Source organism: Eleginops maclovinus, chromosome 14 (assembly GCF_036324505.1).
Source record: "Eleginops maclovinus isolate JMC-PN-2008 ecotype Puerto Natales chromosome 14, JC_Emac_rtc_rv5, whole genome shotgun sequence".
NCBI classification, from domain to species: Eukaryota; Metazoa; Chordata; class Actinopteri; order Perciformes; family Eleginopidae; genus Eleginops; species Eleginops maclovinus.
Genome location: NC_086362.1, coordinates 1,965,870 through 1,993,263, shown reverse-complemented (window position 1 = coordinate 1,993,263; position 27,394 = coordinate 1,965,870). Strand labels below are relative to the sequence as shown.

At 38.1% G+C, this 27,394-nt stretch overlaps 2 protein-coding genes across 3 annotated transcripts; one reads left to right on the top strand and one right to left on the bottom strand.

Annotated features, from left to right (window-relative positions):
* Positions 1-229: 229 nt before the first annotated feature.
* On the bottom strand, positions 230-7,709 carry zgc:77880 (zf-DHHC domain-containing protein). Its single transcript, XM_063901134.1, has 9 exons — positions 7,566-7,709; positions 6,321-6,409; positions 6,149-6,222; positions 5,578-5,690; positions 4,806-4,867; positions 4,284-4,404; positions 4,109-4,181; positions 3,840-4,020; positions 230-3,762 (listed from the first exon to the last, which is right to left on the bottom strand). The coding sequence occupies exons 1-9, from the start codon at positions 7,688-7,690 to the stop codon at positions 3,671-3,673; spliced, it is 930 nt and encodes a 309-aa protein (XP_063757204.1). The 5' UTR covers positions 7,691-7,709; the 3' UTR covers positions 230-3,670.
* A 1,040-nt stretch (positions 7,710-8,749) lies between these two features.
* Positions 8,750-27,293, top strand: stk26 (serine/threonine protein kinase 26). 2 transcript variants are annotated; one of them, XM_063901101.1, is made up of 12 exons: positions 8,750-9,043; positions 19,316-19,384; positions 19,480-19,641; positions 20,248-20,304; positions 20,707-20,815; positions 21,748-21,905; positions 23,592-23,777; positions 24,134-24,276; positions 24,653-24,749; positions 24,905-24,967; positions 25,139-25,266; positions 26,100-27,293. In XM_063901101.1, exons 1-12 carry the CDS (start codon positions 9,023-9,025, stop codon positions 26,113-26,115), a joined length of 1,209 nt encoding a protein of 402 aa, XP_063757171.1. In that variant the 5' UTR covers positions 8,750-9,022; the 3' UTR covers positions 26,116-27,293. The 2 variants fall into 2 exon arrangements, with proteins under 2 accessions (XP_063757171.1, XP_063757170.1); XM_063901100.1 differs by having other exon boundaries at positions 25,139-25,275.
* Positions 27,294-27,394: the final 101 nt, after the last annotated feature.

Genomic DNA, 27,394 nt, shown 5'->3' with positions numbered 1-27,394 from the left:
AAACATCCCCGCTGTCAGGTGACACAAGCAGGAACACACTCGCTCTGCCGACGGTCGGTCCACATGACAACGCAGATACCTCTTCCTGTTAGTCAGGTTATGTCTGATTTTCAAACCCAAGCACTTCTGTAAGTTGAAAGTAGTTACAGTAGAAAAAAGCCCCCAATATTTATAAGGAGCAAGTCGTGAGATATAATGCTCGTTTATAAAAAGACACAAGGAGACAGTGAAGTTTAAAAGACATCCGTTTTTACTTCCAGTCGAACGAGCGCGAGCAGCATGTCACCAGGAATCATACACAGGTCACGGTTTCAAGAGAGCAACAATGAATAAATAAAACATCAGTCAGTAAACTCGTTCATCATGAAGCCAGATGATAGTAAAGTCTTTGTTGGTGTTGTTTGCAGGGCAAGAAAATAACTTTTCCTGGACCAACCAGCCAACAAATATGAAGTTTTCCAAACTAAAACAAGTGTCTTGAGAGTGCACAGAATGTGAGTTTACTGATGAAACAGCCTCTTGTAACACTTGTAATAGGAAGCTTTCTTTAAGTTGTATTGGTTTAATATGTACAGTATCTGAAATATTGGATATTACTTCTTTGGTTGGTGTGTTTTTTGGATTAGAAAACTTATTTTCAATAAAAATGGCTTTGTTATTACAAGCCGGTGTAATATAAAGTTGGGAATGTAATGCAAACTTCTTTTGTTTCCCCCCAAAAGTCTAAAGTCCCCAGGTTTGTTTGGCTGGTGGCGACGTGTTAATTTCAGGCCCCTCTTTGTTTATACACACATTCCTTCCCGCTGTCAAGAAAAACAGCAAAACAGGGTGCGCTTATTTTATTCAAACAAAACAAGCGCACCCTGTTGAGTAACATTGATACAAAAAAACCCAACAGAAACAGATCAACTGCATTTTTCAAACAAGAAAGCCAGTAACCTGATATACACACACCTGGGTGAAAGAAAACAGTATGAAATGTATTTACGTGTTTTACAAAAGGGGAGGCGCACTTGATTTGAGACGTGGGACTGTACGTTTTTACAGAAAAGGATTTCCCCTTTATTACTTTCTTTAATTTAATCCACAAGGTAAGACAAATCAAAAGACTTAACCTCGTTCCCCTCGTGAATATTCACAAAAACACTTCAATTTGCTGTTTTTTTACCCAGATCGCGAAAACAAAAAATGAGTTTCAGTAACTTTCCCTTCATGAGAATTGCACATCATCGATATAAAACATGAACCTTCATACAGCTTGATGAAAACCAAACTTGGGCGACTGTGAGTGTATCTGCCTGTCCAGAAGTTGTTTGGAGAGCGCTTTAAAATATGTCGAAGGCTATGAAAAAAATCTGAAATAAGGCATCGTATAAGTTGAAGGAATGCAGCTTTTGGGGTTTTTAAACATGCATTCACACCATCACCTTTTAATTGGCTCATAAATTACATATTAGCTCAGATAAACTGAATAAAAAATATGAAATCTCAACCGTCTGGTGTCTCTGCAAATGGGATAACGTCTATGAAGAATCATGGCCAATAAAAGCCTCCCAATTAAACAGATGAGGCTGTTTGCTGCCTTTTAATGTATAATTCAGTCATTCTTTGACAGTATTAACCTATTAATAATTACACTAACAAGCACAGAAGGCATTAGTACCCATCTCTACATCTTGAGTAGAATTAAACAATCAAACATTTGTGATTCATTAGGTTTTTTCCTAATTACAGTAAAAAAAACCCGATTTATAACTGTTCTGATTCCTGAAATATTAGCCATCTTGCTCATAAGTGTGACTGCCGCACTAAAAGAACCCATCAACAACGCAGCATGCAAAACAAACGCTGCCATCTCAAAGGTTTTTCATTAACGAATGAAGAGTCGTCATCAGCATACAGCGCTAACATGTTGATTATTCTCGAAGCAGAGTTAAAAAGGCAGGTTTTAAGTCACAAAAAGGTTGTTTTGTTTCAGAGGAAAAACCGTTTTCTTACTGGCAGTTCTTTGTGAGAGGTCACTGAAGCACTTGACAGCACCCAGGTTAAACACAGGTTACTATATACACAAACATGGGGGGGTGAAGCTGCTTTTCTGCTGCTGTGTTTTTAACTTATAGTGACACAACCACCATTTAAAAAACCTCCTCAGTGCAGAAAAGCAGCTTCACCCGTCACATCAAAACACACACATGCTGGTAGAGAAACTCCACGGAATAGTTAGAAACAATAAATAAGTTAAACATCGTCCTTTCACTGAGATCAAGCAGAATACTGAGTACTCTGTGTGTGTGTGTGTGTGTGTGTGTGTGTGTGGTGCTAATCTGTAAGTGTAACACATTTCTGTTTAGTTAGCACGTCAAACGTTTAAATATAACACAGGAATAAGAAAATAAATCATCATAAAAATGAATCTCTTTGAGGACATTTCCTGTTTGAACCCAAATGCATCACTTGCACACATATTATTTGTTCCTATTATTTCTATTATTGAACCAGATTTTTGGTATTTATTCAAAATATGTAATGGAGGACAGGTAGCTAGTTTTGGTAGTGGATCAGTATATAAATATTGTCTAAAAATGAGAGTTACGGACATCGTATCGTCAATATCTCAAGCTCAAGAAGTTAGTTTGAGAATAAAATCATATAAATAATAGAAAATAAAGTGACCTCAATGTCTTTTGGTGTTGGTCGGCAACAGAAATGAACCATTATGGATCCAATAGTTCAGTATGTGGCCAAAAATATATTCCTTTGCTGCTTTAATTGCAATAAATGGATGAATCATGATAGTGTTTTAACTTCAACACCATGGGAAATGTCAGATATTGGTACCAGCTGTTAGTACTCCTTATCAGTGGAACATCCTTGGTAACATTTGTAAGGCTTAGCTTGGATATTACCTCTCTGTTGAAATCAGTTCAGTAACAAACTAGTCTTAGAGTTCAAGAACCGAAAGGCAATATCTGATCCGTCTTCATTCGGGGGAAGGTTTAAAAAAACCCGTACCATATCGGACTGCCATTAGGGGCTTTTTGTTTGAGGGCTCGATGCTTGTTCATGTATTTAGTGTGTATGCTAAAACGTCCGTGAGCATAAATACTGACTCCCTTGAACGAACACACACACACACACACACACACACACACACACACACACACACACACACACACACACACACACACACACAGGGGTCACACTGATCATAGTGTTAGTAAAACCCCAGTTTCCCATTACCTCCATCAGCAGAAATGGATTTGAACTGCGAGCGGGTTAGCAAATTATTTTCCACTTTCGTTAACATTTCGAGACAGGGCATTGTGCTGCATTCATGCACTGTCAGAATAGTTGGAATAATGAGTTCCTGGTCGGGAAAAAGCCGCTTTGGTGTAAAAACACAAGCTGAGTGTATCAGCTGAACCCCAGTGTTCACAACTAAATAATCAAGCGATGCCGGGAGTTGAACTACAGATCGGGACTAACTCTCTTATGACAGAAAAAAAATCATGAGTCTGAGGATGAAGTCACACACACACACGTCTACACTCATTCATTTAATACACACACACCTTCATCCTCCTTCCCTCCATCCAAATAAGACATCATAGTTAGGCAGAAAACTCTCACACACACACACACACACACACACACACTGAAAACCTGGACCTCAGACGTCATAGTCGGGCAGGGCGGAGTAGGTGATGCCGCCGACTGACGGAGGGCTGGAGTGGAGAGGAAGCAGCCAGCAGAACACCGAACCTGGAGGGGAAGGATGAGAAGCTTTGCTAAGTATTGACTCACACCTGAGACGGTAAATCTGATCAAAACAAACGCACCTCTTCCAAAGACCTCCCTCAGCAGCGCAAGCTTGGGTTTGCGGGTGTGTGGGGGCGGAGGCGGCTGAGGGGAGGAGGTGGAGGATGAAGAGGAGGAGGAGGATGAAGAGCCTCGGCCCATGATCATCAGTCTGTTCCTCAGCTGCTCGATGGGAGTCTCGTCTGTGATTATAGACACCAGCTGGAGGGGAGGAATCACGCTTTTTTCAGAAAACTGTATATGTTTACTGTTTAAATGTGTGTGTGTGTGTGTGTGTGTTTGTGTGTACCTGGTCGTAGAAGATGACCATGACAAACAATCCAAAAAGCACCGACTCCACCAGCAGGATGATGTAGTGAGCACTAAAGAGGAGAAAAGCAACAGAAACAACAAGCTTTTAAAGTATTTGCAGAAGACTTCACTCTGAAATACTGTCCACATCTCTCCCTGCGCTGAGGACTCACACTATGAGGTGTTTGCTGGGCGTCTCCTCTCCTCCTTTCTCTGCTCCTCCTTCCCTCTCGCTGCGTATCCTCCAGACCCAGGCCGACACCACCAGCACCAGAGAGTAGAGACTGGCCATACCTGCACAAACATACAAAGTAAAAATGCTCAAATACTTCAGAATGTTCTGGAGGAAAGGAAAGTAGTGATGTTCTTGTCAGTGTTTTATATTGGATTTGATGGATGGTTTAGTTTTTGGGACTTTTACACAAAAATTACAAAGAAATTTCTCACATAAATTCAGGCATTTTCAAACCATTTTCAAACCATTTTCAAACCATTTTCTCTACATTTATTCCAGAAATCTTACATCTATTTTTCATGATTTCTTTTGACATTTTCTACACATTTTAATATTTATTTATTTAGTTAAATTATTATTTTTTGCGTTTATTCTGAGACCTTTTTTCGTAAACATTTTAAGGGGTAGCACTAATATTTGCAATTTATGTAACATGATGTAGCGTACTGTATTTACACACCGGTGTAAAAGAGAAACTGGATGAAATACTTCTGGTTCAGCTCTCCCACACAGTTGTTGATCCTAAAACACACAAATAAAAAACAGGAGTAAGAGACAAAAGCCCTTTCCCATTTCGCCTCTTTTCTATTTTCTTTTAAAACAGATTCTTTTCTCCAAATTTCGACCCAAATTGGGAGACAAAAAGTGTGAATTTTTAAAAGCAGATATTTAGGGCCACGTGAAGGAGTTGGAATAATGAGAAAATAGAGGGACATTTCTTTTCTTTTAGGAAATGATCATTTTATAGAAATAGTAGGAAATTCAGAAAAATCAGAAGTTTGAAAAGAAAATCGAAAGGAAAGAAATTTGGGAGAAAAAGGTAGAAATATGAAAAAAATGCAGAATTTTTAGGAAGAAAATTATAATAATTTGGAAAAAAAATTCAGAATTTCTTAAAGACGACATTTAGAAAGAAAATCCAGAAATTAAAAAGTAAGTCATATCTTTTGGGAAAAAAGTGATAATCTTGAAGAAATAGTCAAAAAAAAAAAAAAAAAGAAAAGTTTGAAAAGAAAATCTAAAGGAAAAATGGAAAATGTCCACTCCTCCGTCCTCGGTTCCCTCCTCGACTCCTCCGCTCGCATCTCCTGTGGGCCGGACTAAGACACGAGGTGAAGAGTCGAAGAGGGGAAAACTGAGAAAGGAGAAAGGGCTAAAGTTTGTGTGTGTGTGTGTGTGTGTGTGTGTGTGTGTGTGTGTGTGTGTGTGTGTGTGTGTGTGTGTGTCCTCACCAGGGACAGTGGTGGTCCATGCGTCGTATACACCGCTGACACACTCTGCAGTGATGCGCTCTGGGAGGTCTGTACGTTTCACAGCGGTTACACACCGTCCAGCCTTCACAGCCCTGCAAACAGAGGCATTATGGGTAAAACACCTGAACTCCGATGGATGCTAAACCTAAAATAAATCCGCCTTTAATTTCACCTTTGCAAAACACGGCTATAAGTAGAATAGTAGAACAGGGTATAACAAAAATAAACACACTTCCCAAAGTTTCCTGTCTTCAGTGAAACGCTGTCCAGACTCATAATGACAAGCTCTAGCAGACATAATCACAGCTGCTGAGATTTAAATACACAGTCACCAGGACATAAATATATAGCTGTTAATAACACACTTATAATCAGAGAGGAGCTGTCTATCATTAACCATTCAGAAAAATGTCAGGAAAGACACAAAGAACATGAGTTTTTAAACGATTCAAGGTAATTTACACCACTTTACACTTGACTCAGCAGTGAAAGGATGCAGTAAACTCTGTGTCATTACTAAGATTAGAAAGGACTTAACTCTTGGACTCACCCGCTCATTTATCCGAGACGACTGCGAGCGAAGATCTGAGAAATCCATCGCTGTCTCAGGGAGAGGCACCATACCTGGAGACACACACACATATTAAAAAGAAAATAAAGACTGGATTTATGGATCTTTATATTAAACACTCTCTCTGTCTCAAACACACACACGTACTGACCGGGGTCTGAGAACACAGCTTTGGCGTGGCAGGCGAGCAGCAGCAGCAGGATCAGGTTGAACACTGATCCATGCACAGTACACCACACACTGTCAGAGACACACATACAGTCGGTTTAATACAGATCTGTTATGTGCAAGGATGCAACTCATCACTTAACTTGCAGATTATTTTGTAGATGTGTCGTTGGATCTACAATATGCCTGAATGGATGAAACATGAGTCATCGAACAACACAGGCTGCACTTTGGAGAGGCATTTTTGTTTGGAAAATTATAAAAAAGCTCGAGTTATTTTCTTAAAAACTCTACGAACAGTAAGATTAAATGTAAATAATAGATATTACTCCTTCAAGGTGGTACATGTGCACAGGTGTAACTAATATTGTTTTTTATTGCTGAAACAGGGGCATTGTTCGTTATGCCTAAGCTTTCCCTGCTTCATGCTTCTCCACACACAAGAAAGATTTAGTCCTATTCTAAAACTAATTAAATACATTTCCGAAACAGTGATATAACTGGGGTTAATTTCCAAAAAAGCCCTAGTTATCGTGTGTGCAGTAAGTCCATACTTATATTCATTTAATTCAAATGAATAAATGAAAAATCACTGCAACTGTGTCACTGTCAACGAAAGAAATATGCTAAATGAACTATAATCATAATAACTCAAATGTAAAGGAGTTAACGGTGGTGGAAATAAGTTGTATTAATTAGTAAGTACTTATACCACACTGTAAAAATACTCAGTTAGTTCAAAAGAGGAGATTAAAATACATTATTAAAAGGAAGTCACCAATTCTTAATTTTATTTAAGTTTATTTGTGCAAAAAAGCAACAAAAGCAATCATGTGTGTAGTGGAATAAAAAGTACAATATTTCCCTCCATAATTCAGTAAAGTAGAAGTAAAAAGTGCCATTAAAAGAAAAGTAAACGTTAAAATTGTAAAAAAGTATCCGAGTAAATGTACTTAGTTACTTTACACCACTGGTGATAAACAACCAAAACCTCCTGCTGTAAACAAAAGAAGAAACGCACACTATTAGGTGTCACCTCAGTGAAAACCCCTAACAAAGACCCCCTGAATATATTTAAATGTGTGTTAATGTCAGGAAAACTAGTTTGGTGCGGATGCAGCTGCAGAGAAAGGGAGAAACTGTCAAATGAATGGAGAAAGCAGCAGAGAAACAGGCGCCATGTCGGCTTTTTAACGCTTTAAATTGAACAAAAACACAAAGTACAGACCTGTCCGAGTAGGCGGGGATGAGGACATACTGTATGACCACGTAGTCCGCGTAAAACACGCTGAAATAAGTTAAAATCAGACAGATAACACCGCAGGGATCTCGCCTACAGCGCAGAAACGCCATCTTCTCCCGGGCCCCGCCCCCTTTTCCACAGTTCCGGTTGACGTCATGCAGAAATCTGACGCTCCCTTTCTAGTAACGTATGAACACCGGTTCATTCTTAAAGGGCCAGTGCACTCAATTAAAAATATACCGTTAAAAAATATGTTTTTGTATTTTTGCATGTGATCTCACAATGCCAAATAAATAAGTAAAATGTATCTATACATTTTTTGTATTTCTTTTTATTAAATACAATTTGTTATCTATAATTTATTCTCTTTAAAACACTGTTTTTGGAACTATATATACACGGCTACCACAGAACGGAAATCTGACGCTCTAGTACTCAGCCTTTCCGTCTTAAAGGGCCAGTGCACGCGATTAAAACATACTTCTAAAATGTTAGAGTTTTTTTGTGATCTAACAATGCAAATGTAATTAGAAAAATGGGTATTCAAATATTTTGTATTTTATATATATGTTTTATATATATATACTACTAGACAGAACCAAAACTACCAACATATGGGTATTAAAGTTGTATTAAATTTAAATACGTTCAACCTTAAGTCTACTTCTTACAAATATATATTATTAAATGATATGATACAGCACTATATCGGTCTTTGCATTGAACACAACATTAAAATGCTTCTACATGTATTACTCTGTGATCAAAACCTAGATATGGTCTAACATTTTAAACATTTCAATAGGACATAACTATCTTTTCGTGCCAGGGACGATATTTTCATAATTTAACAAGACAAATCCAAGAACTATAGTATCTTCAATATTTACATGAAACATAGAGATACAAGAATACTACGTATAATATAATTTGACAAAGTACTTGGAATATTAAAATAAAAGATAGATAGATAGATAGATAGATAGATAGATAGATAGATAGATAGATAGATAGATAGATAGATAGATAGATAGATAGATAGATGGATAGATAGATAGATGAATAGAAACACTGGCAGTGTATAAACACAAGGAGGCAGTAGAGATCCTCATGTGTGAAACTGACATTTCCCACCCTGTCGCTCCGCCCCTGAACCCGTCATTCTGCTCGTTTGCTCAACACTTTTTGTTGCTGTAGACTCACAGAGTGTGTGTGAGAGTGTGTGTGTTTGCTCATTTCTTTTTCTACTGCTAACTTTTTTCCCTCCTCGGATACGTTGTTCCCTCACTTCCTCTTCGAAGTTTAACCTGCTACTTTTTCTGGAGTGTATTTATTCTGAGGTTGGATAAGACAGCTCGAAGAGGAGGTGTAAATAAAGGACTGAAAAAAGAAGAAGACAGAAACCTGGAGGAGGAAAAGGGCGTTCATACTTCGAAGTAACCATGGAAGTTCCTGGTATGCAGGTGAGCAGAAAGGTGGATTCTGAAGGGCAGTTACCGTGTGTTTTTGCATATTTCGCGAGCTTTGTCACAACTTAAGGCAGCATTGTGCAACTACAGGCCTTTTCCGATGTGGTTTCCCACTACCTGCTGCTGTTTCTGCGTGATATTTAGATTTATAGGCTAACCTGCAGGCCTCTTCATTCAAATACACCGTCCTCTGTCTCCATGTTGGAAGGAAAGTCACTTTAATGTTGCGTTGAAAGGTTATTTTATATTAAATGGGCTTTTGTGGTACTCCATTTTGACTTTAAAGTGAGCTTATGGTGTAAAAACCCCTTTAGTAACTCTATAATGCTCTTACACTACTCCACATGTGTTTTGAGTACTCTAAACTGACTTTCTTCTAACTGTATGGTGATTTTACATATTGCATAGAGACGTTCTTGCCCCAAATTGCTTAATATAATCTAATTGTGTTCAAAGATGTCCATACAATTGACCTATAGTGACTTTAGATGTTTGTTTTGAACGTTAAAGTACATTTACAGTGCTTTAATAACTCTTCAATGCTCCTAAAGTGACTCTAGGTGTGACTTCAGGACTCTAAACTGGATTTATGCTGTTGGTTATATATGTTTTTTAAGACTTCTCTGAGACTTTCTTGCTCCAAATTGCTTAATATAATCTAATTATGTTCAAAGAAATCCTTACAGTTTACGTTTAGTGACTTCTAATGTGACTTTTCTACCTTAAAGTAATTAAATAAACCAATGATGGTGGTTATATCTCTTTAAATGTCCCTTTAGTACTCCTATAGCTTTTTATAACCTGACTTTGCTTCTCTAAATTGAGTTTATAGGAAACTTCTGCTGTTTAGATCTCATATGGTGACTTGTATTGTGATTTTTGTTCTCCAAATTGAGTTTATGGTGTTTACTGTAATTGAAATAGCTGTATAATGTTCCTATACTAGCTTATACTGTGGCTTTACTACTTAAATCTTATTTAATAGTGACATTATGACGTTTATTTATCCTAAAATACCCCTATAATGCTCATAAAGTGACTTATAATCTGACTTTAGTGCTGCATATTCAATAATCCTTAAGTCGTCTGAGTATTTTCGTCGTGACTGTATGTGGCTTTGATAGTCCAATCTTAGTTTACAGGGACATATTGGTGTTAGTCTCTTGAAATGTCCCGTTAGTATTAGCTGACTTTTATTAGTTTTTGATTTGCCTCTCCACATCGAGTTTCTCTCTTCAGTTCTCCTTTTGTTATTTAAATGTGAGTTACAGTGACATTACAGTGTTCATATCTCTTAATATGTCCCTATAATACTCATAAAGTGACGTGTCATCTCACTTCATTGCTTTATATTCAGTAACCTGTGAGTTTCTGAAGTCCTTTCACTACTTCTGTATCCACATAAAGCAGATTTGGAACTCCAAACGTCCTATAATATTCCTATTGTGTCATTATCGTGAACTTTAGAGTCATAATTATATTTACAAAAGGACTTTTAAGTGTGGTTACATCACTGTATTGTTGCCATGATACTCCCGAAGCATTGTGTCTGGGAGATTATTTCAGGTGTATTTATAGCTCAGTATCTTTATCTGCTTTTATATGAGGTATAAGTGGACTGCTGTCAGAAGGTGTGGCTCTGCAGTAGCCTTTTGATAGTCCTTTAATGACCTATCACCCAACAGGGTGATAGGTCATTAAAGGACTGGTTTAGCACTGGATGGTTATCATAGGGCTCAAATCGTACATTTGTTCGGTCATTTAATCAACCAGAATGTATCACTTTTTATACACAAAATGCTTAAAAATCTGTTTAAATAGAATAAAAATAATACTAACCCCCCTCCGAATCTATAGACAAAGCAATACATCACTGTGTGGTTAAATAAAGCACTTAAAACCAAAGCATTATTTATACAAACAGTAAAAGGGGAAAAAATGTCCAATAAAAAATTTAGAAAAAAAGAGAATGAGTAAAAAATAAACAAACTGGAATAAAATGTGTTTCTAAACAAAGGAAGTTTAAGTAAAAAGTGAAATATAAGGTTTAAGTCAAATGAAATATAAAACAATAACTTAAGAAGCTAAAATGAAAATCTCTAATCAAATACAAATAATATTTAACCCTTAAAAGTAAAACTATGAAATAAAGATACAATATAATAATTATTTAAAGAAAGATGTTAAAGTAAAAATGGGAAATAAAAGATTGAATACATTTAAATAAATACAAATGTTGATTTAAACATAAGAAATGAAGTAAAAGGTAGAAAAATTAACAAACGGAATAAATACAATTAATTTAAAGCCAAATTGAAAATGTGGATAAACACAGGACTTAATAAAACAAATGAATAGAAACAGAACAATAATAATGTGTCTGTAGTTTGAACACTCCCTGACAACCCAGTGGAGTATTTGTGTGTCTGCAATGTGTGACGCGAGTTATGAAAGCTTGGCCTCCTGTTTGTCCGGCTCTCAGGTGTGTCTACCTGTGGGACTGGCTGCTGTGTGTCCCAGATGGGCGGGGCTGAGACGGTGTTGAGACACACACACACACACACACACACACACACACACACACACACACACACACACACACACACACACACACACACACACACACACACACACACACCTGACACCCAGATTCAGCTGCTGCAGCGCAGAGGCTCACACATGAATGATCTGTCTCACCTGTAGAGAGGAGTGATGATGCATTGTGGGTGTGTTGTGTGGGGAATGACGGCTCAATGCAATGGTAAATTGACTAATGGTTAGTCAGTGGAAAAGGATTTAGCAACCATTGTGATTATTGATCATTTATTTGAGTAAATCTGATGCAAAAATGGCTGCAAAAGCTGATTTCAGCCGCTTAAATCAAGAGATTTCCCTTCATTCTGTTTTATATCATGCTTGGGTGAATATCTTTAGGTTCATTTGTTTTTAGGGGGACTTTGAAGCAATCGTCAAGAGATTACAGCTGAAAAAAGCCCCTTAGCTGACTCCGGTGCATTTAAAGCAATGTTTATTAGTGTGCTAATGGACTGTAGAGGTCAGAAAATAGAGGAATAGGTCCAGGCTCCAGGCTTGATGTCTAGCTGCCCTTTTGACCCTTCCTCATAAACAAAAATTGCAAAAATGAGGACTTCCTGTTCCCATCTGAACAGTACCTCCTGCAGGGGATGAGTTCTTCAGATTGTGGTGTTGAAGCTTCCTGTTGTAAACCACAGAGCAGGTAGTTTCCTCTCTGAGCTGATCCTGATCACACAGCATGGAGTCTTCTTCTTCTTCTGTCAGTTTACGGCCTCTAATCACAGGCTGACACTGGAATGAGACCTCAGGGTTTCTGGGTGTTAAATAATCAGTTTTGGCTTCAGGTGGTGAGTGGGAGTTTCAGTTCTGCTCTCCTCCTCCTCCTCCTCCTCCTCCTTGTGTTTGTTTACATTACAGTAGAGTTTTTCTACAGAAGGCCTAAAAGCAGCTCCTGTGTTGGACTGAGTGTAACAGATCAGGAAGCGCTGAAAGAGGTGTTTACCGAGATCAGGCGACATGTTTGAATTAAAAACAAACCAAACATTCAGAGAAAATAGATTTTAGACACTGACAGCTGATGAGTTATATATTTCTAATTATGGTTAAAGCTCTTTTTTTTAACTGTATTAATTTAACAAAATAACATTAATATTCTTAATATTTTACACAATTCCCTTAGTAAATAAAGAAGAAGCTTAAAATGAAGGCAGTATAAATAAATAATAATAAAAAATACAAATTAATTTGTAACTTTCATTTAAAAAACCCCCTCTGAGTTTACGTCGTTAACTCACATGGATTTCTTAATTGTGGAGAAGAATTAAGTGATAATTGTGACCTGAAATATTATTCACACATTTTATTTTATGATAATACATTTATAATTTGACTAAGCTATTTGAAGAGATTGAACTGGGATTCAAGACATCTTCATGATCATTGTTTACGATTTATTAGGAAAAGAATGTTTTGCGGATCAATTAGTAATTTAGAAAAGTGTTAGCTGCTCCCTACACCACTCTAAATGAATAAGAAATGCTCCATATTTTTAATGAAGATAGAAATGAAAGGTTTGGCTCACCCTGTGTGTTCATGTTCAGTAAAATAAGGTTTTGACATAAGTCCAGATGTTTGTCAGCTTTAGAGAATGCTAGGCTAGCAGTTTCTATCTGTTTCCAGTCTTTACGCTAAGCTAAGCTAAGCTAAGCTAACCAGTTGCTGAGCGACTTCATATTTCGGTGTACAAACATGATGTTCAAAAAATACTCCTTTTAACATTTGAGAAATAAGGTTTTTTATTACTGTAAACACAGGAAATGTCCCTGCTGATGAGTGCCTGTGAGAAGCAGGACTCATCAGGACGTGTTTCAGCTCTCGAGTGAAACAGGAAATGTTCAGAGGGGCGACTTTCTCACATGATGCAGCTCTGAAGGGTCACTTTCAGAACGCCTTGTTTGTACTTCATCCTCCTCCAGCAGCAGCTGTGACCTTTGACCTCTCAACACACACACACACACACACACACACACACACACACACACACACACACACACACACACACACACACACACACACACACACACAGCTTTCTTATGTTTGGATATTTGGACCCCAGTTGTCAGTAAAAACATGGATCTCTCTCAGTAACTCTCACTGAGTTTCCACAGCTTTGTTCAAGTTGTCCTCAATGTTTGCTTTTGTACTTCAACTTCTTATTAATTATTAAACTTCTTAATTTTAATTTATTTAGTGTCAAAGTTCTTTAACCTCTCCCTGTTAATATAAATATGTATTTATTCATTATTTTATTGGACAATTAAATTCTATATACTTATTTTTATTGCAGCTTAGCTACTTTTACTACCTGTGTTAAAATACCTTTATTCTCTTTTTTAATTAATTTATCTTTCGTTTAATTTCATCCCAAAATAAATGAACAACAAATGAACATGTTAATCATTAGCCGCAGCACTGCGTATCTTAGAGTGATCTTAACATCCCTACAGGTGGAAAGTACACATGCAAAGTACTAGCATTATTATTTGGATGCTTTTCTTTGCTGAGAAATGTTTTGCTCTTGTAATAGAGTTAATGTGTTATCCTGCAGACACTGGTTAGCTGTACAGCAGTTAATGGTTGCACAGGATGGAATCTCTCTGTTGGTCAGAAAGGGTTTACTGAGTCCAGAGATATGAAGATGGAGTCAGATGTCTGGTCAGAGGGCAGAGACAGCTAATGGAGAATAAATAGGGGATGGATGTCCGGTGGGTCTGCGGGGGACGAGTGGCAGGCAGCAGGCTGACACTGAGACTGAGATTTCTGATCCTTTCTTTTACTCTCCTTTTCTCTGGAGAGGAAGTAAAGGAACCGGAGCTCTGGATCTGTTTGTTGTTGGAGGTGCGATATATGACTCAGCAGCTCAATCTAAACTCTCTTTTGTCTTTGGTTACTCATTAACGCAAAGCACCTTTTTATAAAACCCGTGTTTGCATTAGTCCCGTAACTGATGAATAAAAATGTCCAGACTGCGTGTCGACTCGTTGTTGTTCTCTACCTGCAGTCAAACATTTACTCACCCTGCTTTTGGGTGAGAGAGATTCTAGCTTTGTTCCTCATGTGTAGAAATGCATCTACAGTAACAAAACAGGTATGCGCTGATTGAGCGAGGGTTGAATGTTTAACCTCTTCTCTGTTTTTCTTTCACCAAACACACACACACACACACACACACACACACACACACACACACACACACACACACACACACACACACACACACACACACACACACACACACACACACACACACACACACATACACACACACTCTCTCACACATACACACACACACACACACACACACACTGAGGTCAAAGTGTAACCCTGGAATGAAATTGAGTCTGGAAATTCACTGAAGTTGCTTTAAATAGATTAATAATTGCATAATTAAAAAAGTCCCTCCTTAATTTGATAAGTATGCAACCTTTTTAAATGTAAAACCTCACCTGAAATGAGCCTTTCGTGTAATATTTTTGTATGATCTACACAGGATATTCAGCATAATTGTGGGTGGTGTTACAGGACTGTTGCATTTAGCACAAACACCACTTTGTACAGACCTTTTGAGTGTTTTAAATGTGTGCAATGAACAAAATCAGATGTTTCTGCACAGATATATAACATGCAACTATCAGATTAAATCCATTTCCCCTCAAAAAAAACCTGTCAAGTTTCCAAACAAAGGCAGCTTTTCTTTATGGCAACTCAAGCCTGTCACCGAATGCCTTTTAAAACCTGTGACGTGTAATATTTATACCTATTTTAATACAAATATGAGCGATTATACATGGTGTTCCACATATCTTTATAGTCATTTAAATTTTGAGGACTTTGTGTCCTTTTGTTACATGAAGAACAGAGCTCATAGTTCTGAGTAAAGGTCTCACACTGGTGCTTGAAACGGACTCTTATGGAGAAAGAAAGACATCCTTTTTTCTTCTCAGTAGGTTTGCAGTTTGTAGGCGGGAAAAAGATAACCATGCAGTGAAAAGCACAGGAAAGCGTTTAATAAAAGCTGTGATGAGGAGACAGAGAGGGAGTCCAGAGTCCTGAGGTGAAGCCCCGTCGCTGCTTAAAATCGCATCATCGTTAATATCTGAACAGCTGATCACTGGACTTCCTTATTGGCTGCAGGTGAAGCATCTGACACATGCAAGGGAGAATTAGGATGATTAGATTAGGGACTAAGTATGGTGGGAATGGATCCTACGATATGGAAACCTGAATGCCAATATTGAGGTAGATTTCTGCTGCTGTGTCAGTATAAACGCATGTCACTGAACCTTAGGAGCGACTGGAAAGATAAGTGCTGTCTTTAACAGCTGTTAGTTAATAAAGCAGGAGATAAACACACAAGAAGGTGAGTCAGAACAGGTAGAAACCTTTAAAGGGGCCCCATTTTCCTCATGTTCAGGGGTAAATCAGTGTTTAATGTCTCCTGGGACATGTCTCCGTGCTTTAAGGTTCAGAAAGCTCTTTGTGTTTCTCATACCTCCTGTGCTGCAGCTCCTCTTTCCACCCTCTGTCTGAAACCAGAGCCCAGTCTGCTCTGATTGGTTAGCTGGGCCGGCTCTGTTGCGATTGGTCAACCCAGCTTAGAGATGTCCCGCCCCCTTGGCCCATCCCGTACGATGTATCGGAACGCTGGCCAAACGGAGGGCGAGGGTTCCGTAGTGATGTCACTGGGTACCGGAACTTCAGCAGACACAGAAACCCATAAATGGGGCGTTGAAGAACCGGCACAGTACATGTGTGCAGAATGCATGTAATTATACGTTGAGAAAGTTAAATATAGGCAGCGCAGTCAGACCTCAGCAGCCTGTAATGTCCACGCTGGTGGGTAGAAATAGCTTGAGTGCAGAACGTCATGTGGAGAAACCCAAAAGGGAAATATCTGTTTGGTCACAGTGTTCAGTTATATCACATTTAGGTGAAAAGTTGAGTTTTTATTGCTTTATAATATAATTATTTGTGAGATATACTGCCTTTTTACAAGTCCCCTGTGCAGTTTATACAATATTAGTGCTAAACGTTCATAAATAGACAAAAAGGGAAGAATTGTAACTCTTCTCAGAGCTGACGGTGAGAAGTTGTACTATCCCCGGGTATAGTTTGTTTAGTTTGTACCCGATATCCATTAGAATAAATATATGTTATTATTAGAGGAGTATGACGTGCAGCTGATGTAATATAGGTAATACATTGGTCATGTTTGTGCTTTATTTAGTCTAAACTGTGTTTGAACCTGGAAATGTTCTGCTGAGCCCTCTATAGATGTTTAATGTAACTCAAGTCTATCTGTTACCTCATCTTTGAATCTAAAGCACATTTGTATCTTTTAACCCTTTCAATTCTCCTTTTAGTATTTATTTTGTACATTCACGTCACACACATGTTAGTCTTTAGTATGTTAGTTGTGTGTTTCCAGTTTTAAGACGAACCAGCTGTATATTATTGTGTTGTGTGTTATCCTCTCTGTGTTCACCGTCTCTATTTGCTTCTCTCTGCACCGAGCTAAAGTCAGACAGTAAGCGCTGTGTGCTGACAGGGTGTGGCAACTCTGTGGGCTGTGTGTGTGTGTGTGTGTGTGTGTGTGTGTGTGTGTGTGTGTGTGTGTGTGTGTGTGTGTGTGTGTGTGTGTGGTAGTTCCTTTTTTTAGTTCAGAGAGGAAATTGAGGCAGCATCATAGGAATATCATACGCTTCTGTGGGTGTGTTTATGACATGAGTTCAAGAAAAGTGTGTGTGTGTGTGTGTGTGTGTGTGTGTGTGTGTGTGTGTGTGTGTGTGTGTGTGTGTGTGTGTCTGTGTGTGTGTGTGTGTGTGTGTGTGTGTGTGTGTGTGTGTGTGTGTGTGTGTGTGTGTGTGTATAGACTAGAACTTCTGATATTTCTATAAAATATTCTTTTATTTCTCTTTTTGTTGCTAATTCTTTCTTCTAACTTCTTATATTTTAATAATATTAGTATCTTATATCATATTTTATTGGACATATCAAAATGATTTCTTTGTATACATGCCTTATTGTTTATTATCATTCTCTTTTACTTATTATATTTCTGTGACGCTTTATTTGATCTTTTATTTTTGGGCATTTTTTACTTTGAATTCTTGTGTTTGTATGGATAGATAAAAAGGATTTGAATTGTGTTGAATAACAGTAAAGTAGTGCAGTGTGATGAGGTGATGTAAAACCACTGCATAAATACATATTGCAGAAACGACTGTCTTCATGATTTTCATCACCTTGTGACCGTCTGGCTCCGACCTCAAAACAAACCAGAATACATCACATTTAACCACAAACTAGTTCCCTTTCTAGAAGTCAGTGCAATGGTACTCTAATAAGTGTCAAAATGTGCCAGAAGCTGTGAAAAATGACAATAGAAATTCTCATGTATGAACTCCTCCCTGTGACTGTAAACTGCAGACCTTTCTACTGTTAAAACCAAAGGCTAACGAAGAGCAGAGTTAAGGGAATACATCTAAGTCAGTGGAAACCCTTAGAGATAGTGTGTGTGTGTGTGTGTGTGTGTGTGTGTGTGTGTGTGTGTGTGTGTGTGTGTGTGTGTGGTCAGGCAGCTGTGTATGTGTGTACAGTTCCTGTTATCTTTAACTGTCATGCTTGCTTCCTTTTGTGTTTTAATGTGTGAGTGTGAGAGAGTGGCTCTGTGGTGACAACATGGCTGTCGTGTTGCAAAGCCTCGTGTGTGTGTGTGTGTGTGTGTGTGTGTGTGTGTGTGTGTGTGTGTGTGTGTAAGGAGTCAAATGCATGAGAAAGTGAGGGAAACAGAACATTTATTGTCCTTTTTTTATATTTAGCATGAGAAATACTTGACATTTGGACCCATATATTTATAAATAAATAATATTTGACATTAATTGAATTCACTTCTTGATACGTGTTTGTATTTGTAGTAAAATAAAGTAAAATTGGAAGTCTTCCCATCCTATTATACCTACTAATTTAGCAAGGTATTCACACCATCAAGAAAATTATTTCCCAGATTGATCACAGCCCCCCCTCTTCTTTAGTCTCTCTCTCTCTCTCTCGCGCTCTCTCTCTCTCTCTCATCACAAGCTGTATGCAAATGAAGGTGCAATGACCTCGTAAATATGCAAATGAGCGTATGACGGAGACAAAGCTGGTGCAAAGTTACTTCAAACAGAGAAGAGTTGCACAAGACACACTGCGCTTTATTTTGAAAAGTCACTCTGGTGTCCCCCGTCTGCACATCCTGCTACCTGGGATAATAACAGCAAGTGCTGCATGCATGGATTTGAAGAAGCTTTTTCAACATGCTTTTGCACGTAAACTAAAGGTAGAACATGCTTTGATAGTGTTAGTGTGGAGGTTTGGACTAAATCTAGAGCGTAAAAGTGGTTGATTTAATTCAGAAATGGTAGAAACCCATGTTTTTAACCTCTTGAAGTTTGGATTTCTGGCTTTTTCTGTATTATTTTCCATTAAACTGAATGTCTTTTGGTCCGTACTTGAGAAAAATGCGTCACCTACGACTTTCAGTGTTTCCTGAACTTCACGACATGCTCTGAGCACAGATTTAAACAGTTATTACCATTTCAAGAATTTGGTGGATAAAACTATTATTTAACAGCTTTATTTTGTGTCTCCTCTCCTTGTTTCTCCTCTTCCTCCTCTTCCTCCTCTCAGAGCTCTCAGATCGATCCGGAGGAGTTGTTCACTAAGCTGGATCGCATCGGGAAGGGGTCTTTCGGAGAGGTGTGTGTGTTCATATTTACAGTCTGTCTTCCACATCATGTTCTGTTTGTCCGTGCTTCTTTTTTACCCTGCATGCATCGCTCCTCGTCCTGCAGGTGTTCAAAGGCATCGATAATCGCACTCAGAGCGTGGTAGCGATCAAAACGATCGATCTGGAGGAGGCGGAGGACGAGATCGAGGACATCCAGCAGGAGATCACCGTCCTCAGCCAGTGCGACAGCCCCTACATCACCAAATACTTCGGGTCATATCTGAAGGTAGGACCACGGGTTCACTGTCTTTGTTTTGTGTCTGTGGGCTTAAAAAGGTTTGATTAAAAAAGCCTAAAAATATTGATATAAACACGAGAAGTTAAAGTAAGAATGTACAATAAAAATATGTAATAAAATAACTATATTTAGATCAACACAAGAAGATAAAGTAACAATGTAAAATAAAAGATAAAATACATTTTTAATATAAAAAAGATGAATTAAATTGAAAAAATAATTATTATTATAATTAATAAAAATAAATAAATATTTTAAATAAACATAAAAAGTTAAAGATAAAATATCCATAAAATATAAAAAAAGAATAGCTTTTATTTATAAACATATAATGTGAAATGTACAATAAAAAACATGAATAAAAATTGTTAAGTTAAAATAAAAACGTAATAAAATACAAATATTTTAATAAACATAAGAAGTTTCATTTAAATTGACCAATAAAAATAAAACAAATATCTTTACACATGAAATCACAGGGACTAATCTGAAGGATATATATTTAGGATCAGAAAAGAGCATCATTTGAATAATTGATCTCATATTGTATTTGGATTTTCTGTCCGTTTAGTAAAATGCTTCTTCCTGTTGCAGGGCAGTAAACTATGGATCATCATGGAGTATCTGGGTGGAGGCTCAGCGCTCGACTTGGTGAGTTTTAAAGCAGTTTCTAGTCTATTATCTGTCCTTATTAGCATACATGTAAGCGATCAGTCATGCAGGGAAAGGGGGTTTCAGTTTTGGCCAGAGAGGAAATGATCTTGGTTTTAATGAAAAATATTTCACATTTTTCTAATAAAATCCAGAAAAACGAAAAATGTGGATTTCATTGTTAGCTGAGTTAAGTAGCAGCTGCTCCGAAATAATAATAATAACAAAGTTTGAGTTTGATATTATTTGAAGGTGTGATGTAGTTTCTCTGGTTGCATGGTTTCGTGTTGAGTCTTGTCTTGAATGAAACTCAACAGGGTGTGTTTCTTACAATTAGCTTTCGGCATGTTGTATATCTGTCATCATTTTTGTGTGTGTGTGTGTGTGTGTGCGTGCGTGCAGCTCCATGCAGGTCCGTTCGATGAGGCTCAGATTGCCACGATGCTGAAGGAGATCCTGAAGGGTCTGGACTACCTGCACTCAGAGAAGAAGATCCACAGAGACATCAAGGGTGCGCTACATATCCTGCAGCCTGGTGCATTAAAATCACTGCTGTCGTTTATATTCATGCACTTTAATCAAATGTGGGCTCTTCAGAGATACACATTTAAAAAGAACCGATTAGAGGAACCTTTATTGACCGCGAAAAGGCAGATGTGGTGTTTGCAGCAGCGCATTGGAAGGGATTCATTCCCGCTTATTTCACGAGATCACAACATCTCTGCAGATTTCGTGGAATAAGAGCAAACTTTTCTATTGTTCATGCCTTTTATATTTTTAGCTGAAACAAGGCATGCCACATATTGGGTAATGCTTTTTTTTAGCGGACGTTTCTGACGTTTGCTCCCCCTGCTGGTACATTTAAGAGCATGAAATACTTCTCCATTTTGATCAGTTTTGGATATGTTTACCACAATCAGAATAATTGTTATAGATGCTTAGATGGTCTTAAAAAAACTCTCAAATCAGAATCAGAATACTTTCTTTATGCTGGGAGGAATTGGGTTTCTGGACCGTTGCTCCAGAATTAAATAAATAAATTAAGAAGAAGGATAAAAAATATTGATATAAACATGATCATTTAAAGTCACAACGTCATAAAAGATAAAATACATTTCTTCTATTTTAATAAATAAAAGATTAATTTAATTGACCAATAAAGATTAAATAAATATGTTTATAAAGTCATAAGAAGGTAAAGTAAAAATGATTCAATAAAATAATAATGCAGAATAAATAATAAGTTAAATAAAATGTCAAATAAAAATATTTGAATAAACATAAAAAGGTAAATTAAATTAACCAATAAAAATAGAATGAATATTTTTATATAAACCTAAAAAATTAAAGAAAAATATCAGTTAAATTCAATAAAAAATAAATATATTTAAAAACAAATAAAAAGTGAATAAAAAAATGTCAAATAATGTTGTTTTCCTGCAGCTGCCAACGTGCTGCTGTCGGAGCACGGTCAGGTGAAGCTGGCGGACTTCGGGGTGGCCGGTCAGCTGACCGACACGCAGATCAAACGGGAAACGTTCGTGGGAACGCCGTTCTGGATGGCGCCGGAGGTCATCCAGCAGTCTGCGTACGACTCCAAGGTAAGACTCCGGAGAATATATCATGTCTTTAGAGACCATTTACATGCGCTGAAACCTATAACACACACTGCAGGAGAGGGAAAACACTCTTTCCATTCCTTGTTAAACCTCATCTGTGTTTAATCATCAGCTGTGTGATTTCCTCTGTTGTCTCTACGCCACCTTTGCGTATTGCTGTAGCAACCGCAGACACGTGTTGTTGTTGACGTCTGGCCTCAGTCGTTTGCATTGTTTCCAAAGTGCGCTCAGTTTAATTTGCATCCAATAAAAACACACACTGTCCTGAGGTCTGGACTTTAATGAGAAAAGTCAGATTTTCTTCTCAGTTCTTAGATCTTATTTTAGGGTTTGAGTTCCTTTATTCAAATCTTTACCCTCACATTTCTTTATAGTGATTTTATTTTGGCTGGGGTTTCCCAGCAGAGTGTATGCACAGATGCACCTGCTGTTATTACACACACATACACACATACACACGGTAAAATGTGCTTTAAATAGCTGCGATACCAAATATCAAAGTAAACAAATGTCTCTTTATATAGTCAGATAAAGACCTGGACGTCTGACCTGCTCTGTTTGGCGCTATACAAGTCTGAGGAGTGTGTGTGCGTGTGTTTCGGAAATAAGGCGAATCCATTAGGGTGTGTGTACTCTGTTGATGTGGTTTATTTCGTGTGTGTGTGTGTGTGTGTGTGTGTGTGTGTGTGTGTGTGTGTGTGTGTGTGTGTGTGTGTGTGTGTGTGTGTGTGTGTGTGCCATATGCTCAGTGTGTATCAGTAATGGAGCCGTTGGAGTTAACAGTCAAACGATGACTGAGCATCCTGTTGTAATGTGATCTTCTGCTGCTAGTGTGTGTGTGTGTGTGTGTGTGTGTGTGTGTGTATATATGCGTCTGTGTGTGTTTGTGTTTCTTACCTGCCACAGGGCCATTGGAGCAAGTTGAAACAAGGTGACATTCAACCTGTGTGTGTGCGTGTGTGCGTGCGTGCGTGCGTGCGTGTGTGTGAGATGACATATGGTTAGTGAGTGTCGCAGCCTGACAACTTCCCTCTGCAAACCACCTGTGTGTGTGTGTGTGTGTGTGTGTGTGTGTTAGCTCTGTGCACTTTGTTTCATTACATTATCAGGAAAAACAAAATGAAGTATTTAATTTTATATAGCAACAAATATCTTGAGTTTTTCGCTTCCTGCTGTTTTTTTATAAAGCTCAATATTTCTATATGTTTTTGGCCCGTTGGTCAGCCACTCTCTACCCGACAACAAATATAACTTGAGCACAAAAACAATTCCTTATATTTCTGTCTGGCAGGCGTCTGATGATACTGCCGTTTACAGATTGCATTAAAAGGTGTTGTGTTGACATTTCAAACTTCCTGTCACACTGAGGGAAGAAGAAGTGCTTTAGTTCATTTAGGTTCATAGTTTTAAAGAGTCCTCTCCTGCTCTGATTGGTTAGCTGACTGCCTCTGTTGTGATTGGTCAACCTGCCTTAGAAATGTCCCGCCCCTTTTAGCCCGTCAGGTACAATGTGTCGGAGCACGAGTGTTCCGTAGTGATGTCACTGGGTTCCAGAAACTTTAGGATTGTAGCACAATGTGTGTGTTAAATCTGAATGTGTGTGTGTGTGTGTGTGTGTGTGTGTGTGTGTGTGTGTGTGTGTGTGTGTGTGTGTGTGTGTATCCGCAGGCTGATATCTGGTCTCTGGGCATCACGGCGATCGAGCTGGCCAAAGGGGAGCCTCCGAACTCGGACATGCACCCGATGAGAGTCCTCTTCCACATCCCCAAGTCCCCACCCCCCACGCTGAGCGGAGACTTCTCCAAGAGCTTCAAAGAGTTCACCGAGGCCTGCCTCAACAAGGACCCTACCTTCGTAAGAAACATGCAAGCACACACACACACACACACACACACACACACACACACACACACACACACACACACACACACACACACACACACACACACACACACACTGGGTCCTTTACTGTGTTATTGATGCTGCGTTCTGCTGCCTCCTGGTGGACAAACAGCGCCACTGCTCTCTCCCCCTTAGTTCCTCTTCTCCTCCTCCATTTATTAATAAACCATGTAACAAACCATCTTAAAATCAGGTAATATTCCTCCAGAGTCCTGCAGTCAAACAGTTCTCTCCATCTGTATCTTACTTAAACCACTGACTTTACATAATTGATGGAATAACCGGGTATATTTCCTCTGCTCCTGCAGCGTCCGACAGCCAAAGAGCTCCTCAAGCACAAGTTCATCGTCAAACACTGCAAGAAGACGTCGTACCTCAGCGAGCTGATCGACAGGTACCGGAGATGGAAGGAGGAGGGACACAGCGACAGTAGCTCCGACGACTCAGACGGGTAATCAGATTACTTTTAGAGTGTCTAATTCTTAATTTCTGTGTTTATTAGCTATTTTATTATACATGTCATAGAAAACATGAAAACAGGTAACTCATTTCAATGTGAGGGGTCGTTTTTTAGGAGTTTAATCAGGATTTATATACATTTTGTAGCAAATTAGCTCTTATTTTTACTTATTTGTGATTAATCCATACAAAAACAAAGGGGGAAACATCATTTTAAGTTGAAAAATATTCATTTTAATGGAGAAAACTATGTATATATTGTCCTCCAATATGTTTTAATGTATAATGGATGTATAAGCTTTTCCTGCAGGCAAAAAGATGGAAAATATGTATCAAGTGTGTGTGTTTTTTTACATGTCTGTGTGCAGTGAGTCCAGTAATAAGGAGAACAGCGAGTCACCTGACTGGAACTTCACCACCGTCCGTAAGAAGAAGCCGGACGGCAGGAAGGCTCTGAAAGGAACGGTCAGTAACCATAATACTCTTTGAATACTATTGGGTTTTACAATGTTGAAACAGCTTTTCTGATTCATTTGCAAAATCCTGGCCAAATATGGTTCATTCTTACCTTTTAAAAATGTTTTCAATCTTAAACTTCATCCTCCTCTCCCTTTGTGCAGGTTCAGGATCAGCTGAGTAAATCCACCAGTCTGACCACAGTCATTTCCCCTGTCTTCACTGAGGTTAGTGCACAGTTCAGCCATAAAAGAATATAACTGTCTGAGGGATTTTATGTCCGTAAAAGCATTTGCATGTCTGAACATAAACCTCATCTCGAATACAAATAATGCAGCTCAATTTGTTTGAAACACTCCCTGACTTTTGGGTCACTTTCCCCTTTCCTCTTCCTGCAGTTGAAGCAGCAGCACAAGGAGCACTCTGAGCAGCGACTGGCTATCGAGGAGCTGGAACGCAACATCCGATTGGCTGAAGACGTCTGTCCCGGCATCACGGACAGGATGGTCACACACATCATTGCCAGGTACCAGAAGTACGTCTTTCTCTTTGTTTGTTTGTTTGTTTCATGCTTTTTTTGCCTGGTTATTTGCATTTTGGGCTGTTTTGCTTCCATAACATGTTTTTATTCAGTGTAAAAAAGAGGATCAAGAATACTGTTGCAGGGGGAAATTGGGTAGAATAAAATAAAATAACTGATGTATAAATAAAGTAAAATAAACATTAATAAAAACATTTAAAATAAATCATAAAAAGTATATATTTAGTCCAAAGAAGAACGTTCAAATAATGTTTTAAAAATCATAAAAACAAAAGGAAATTTCCAATAAAATATAAGAAATATATTCTTATAAACATCAAAAGTTAAAGACAAAATGTTCCCGTTGGACTACAATAACATATAACATATAGAGTATACTATAATATAAGCTGTGGAGTATTTAAAATAGAATAAAAGAACCAAAAATGAAATGAAATAAAGTCAAATAAACATAAATACAAATATTAAGTAAAAAGAAATATGTGCAAAATAATTAAAGAAAATATAAACAAAAGCAAATGTCTGATAAAATATGAAAGAAACTAATATGTACTGGATAGATACAATGCAAACTACAGGGTGTTGTTATTTATGCATGATGTTTAATAATAAAAGCAATTGTCTTTATTATAAATGATCAACTGGGGAAGTTTCAGAGTGGTATTCATTGTGTTTACTTGTAGTGTCTCAGCTTTGTTTTGGTGTCTTCCTCTCGTTGTATTATCAGAACAAGATGTCTATACCTTCCTCCCTCAGATTTGTTTACCAAATGTTCTGCCTTCTCTCCTCCCTCTCTGATTTCTGTCGCTCCACCTCAGATTCACGACCAACTGAAGGACAAGAACGTGGGAGATGTTTCGTGGAAAGAGAGACTGTGTTTCCGTACGGTGACGCTGCTGGAGGATTCGGAAAAGAAGGAGATTTGCTGTGCGATGTCTCCTCGCTGTACACACACACACACACACACACACACACACACACACACACACACACACACACACACACACACACACACACACACACACACACACTAATGTTGTAAACACACTTTCTATTATATATATATATATTCACTGCTGCAGGTTGAAAACCTATTTTCTCCCCAAGTTGGATTCAAAATACAGCTCAAAAGGTCTGAAGTTTTAAACTAAATTGTCAGTCTGTTTTCACTTAGGTCAAACTTAAGTAAGTCTGCGTAAAGTATGTTCAAACTTTCTTAAATTTACCAGAATGTGCCTTAATTATTTATGCTATCAGACATTTTCTAAAAGTAGACTTTTTGTAACGGAGATGTTGTTTTGTTGAAGCTGTACACAAAAAAATATATAGAGGAGGGTTGGTCCGTCAGCAGTGGTATGTTTGTAGATGTTTGTTCCGTAGCACTTGAGACAGATTATATGCCAATAATACATATTTGTTGTCGTGTTAGTAATTCTCTAAATTACAGTTCCCTGATCCCGCGTTTTGGTGTGAACGCACAATAACAAAATAGCTAGCCAGCTCACCGTTTAGCCAGCTAGCATTCTGTTTTTGTTCTGGCTAGCTAGCTGTTGGTGTAGCTAGCTGAATTTAACTGTTTAAATATGTATAAATGAAGATAGGGTTACAAGCTAAATGTTCAAAGCTGCCATTTGAATAACATCAATGTGTTTTGTAGCACACTTAGTGGCATAGCACACCCTGTTAGCTTAACAGTCAGCGGTCTAAATGAGTGGTTGAATTGACAGTAGCCTAACTGGTGGTTAAAATGTACATTTGGGATTCATTTTCGGAAACATTGAGGATTGAAAGGTGACTCTTCGCGAAATGCTCGATGCGAACGGCGTCGTTTTTAACACCAATCATTGGAAAGGACGGTCGTTTCAAGAGCATGAAGGGAGCTGTAATCAAAGAAATTACTGATTTGTACCAAAGACACTATAAAACTCGGTCATTGTATATTTTTGTCTTTTTATATATATATCATAAGGGATTCGACAATGCTTGTTGGGGGGTGGGGTGGGGTGGGGAGGGGGGATGTATAATGAAAGATTTTACAGACGCGTACTTTTTTTTTGTAGCGGGACTTTAGAGTTTTATTAATAAATATTTAAGTTTGATTGAGAAAACGGTG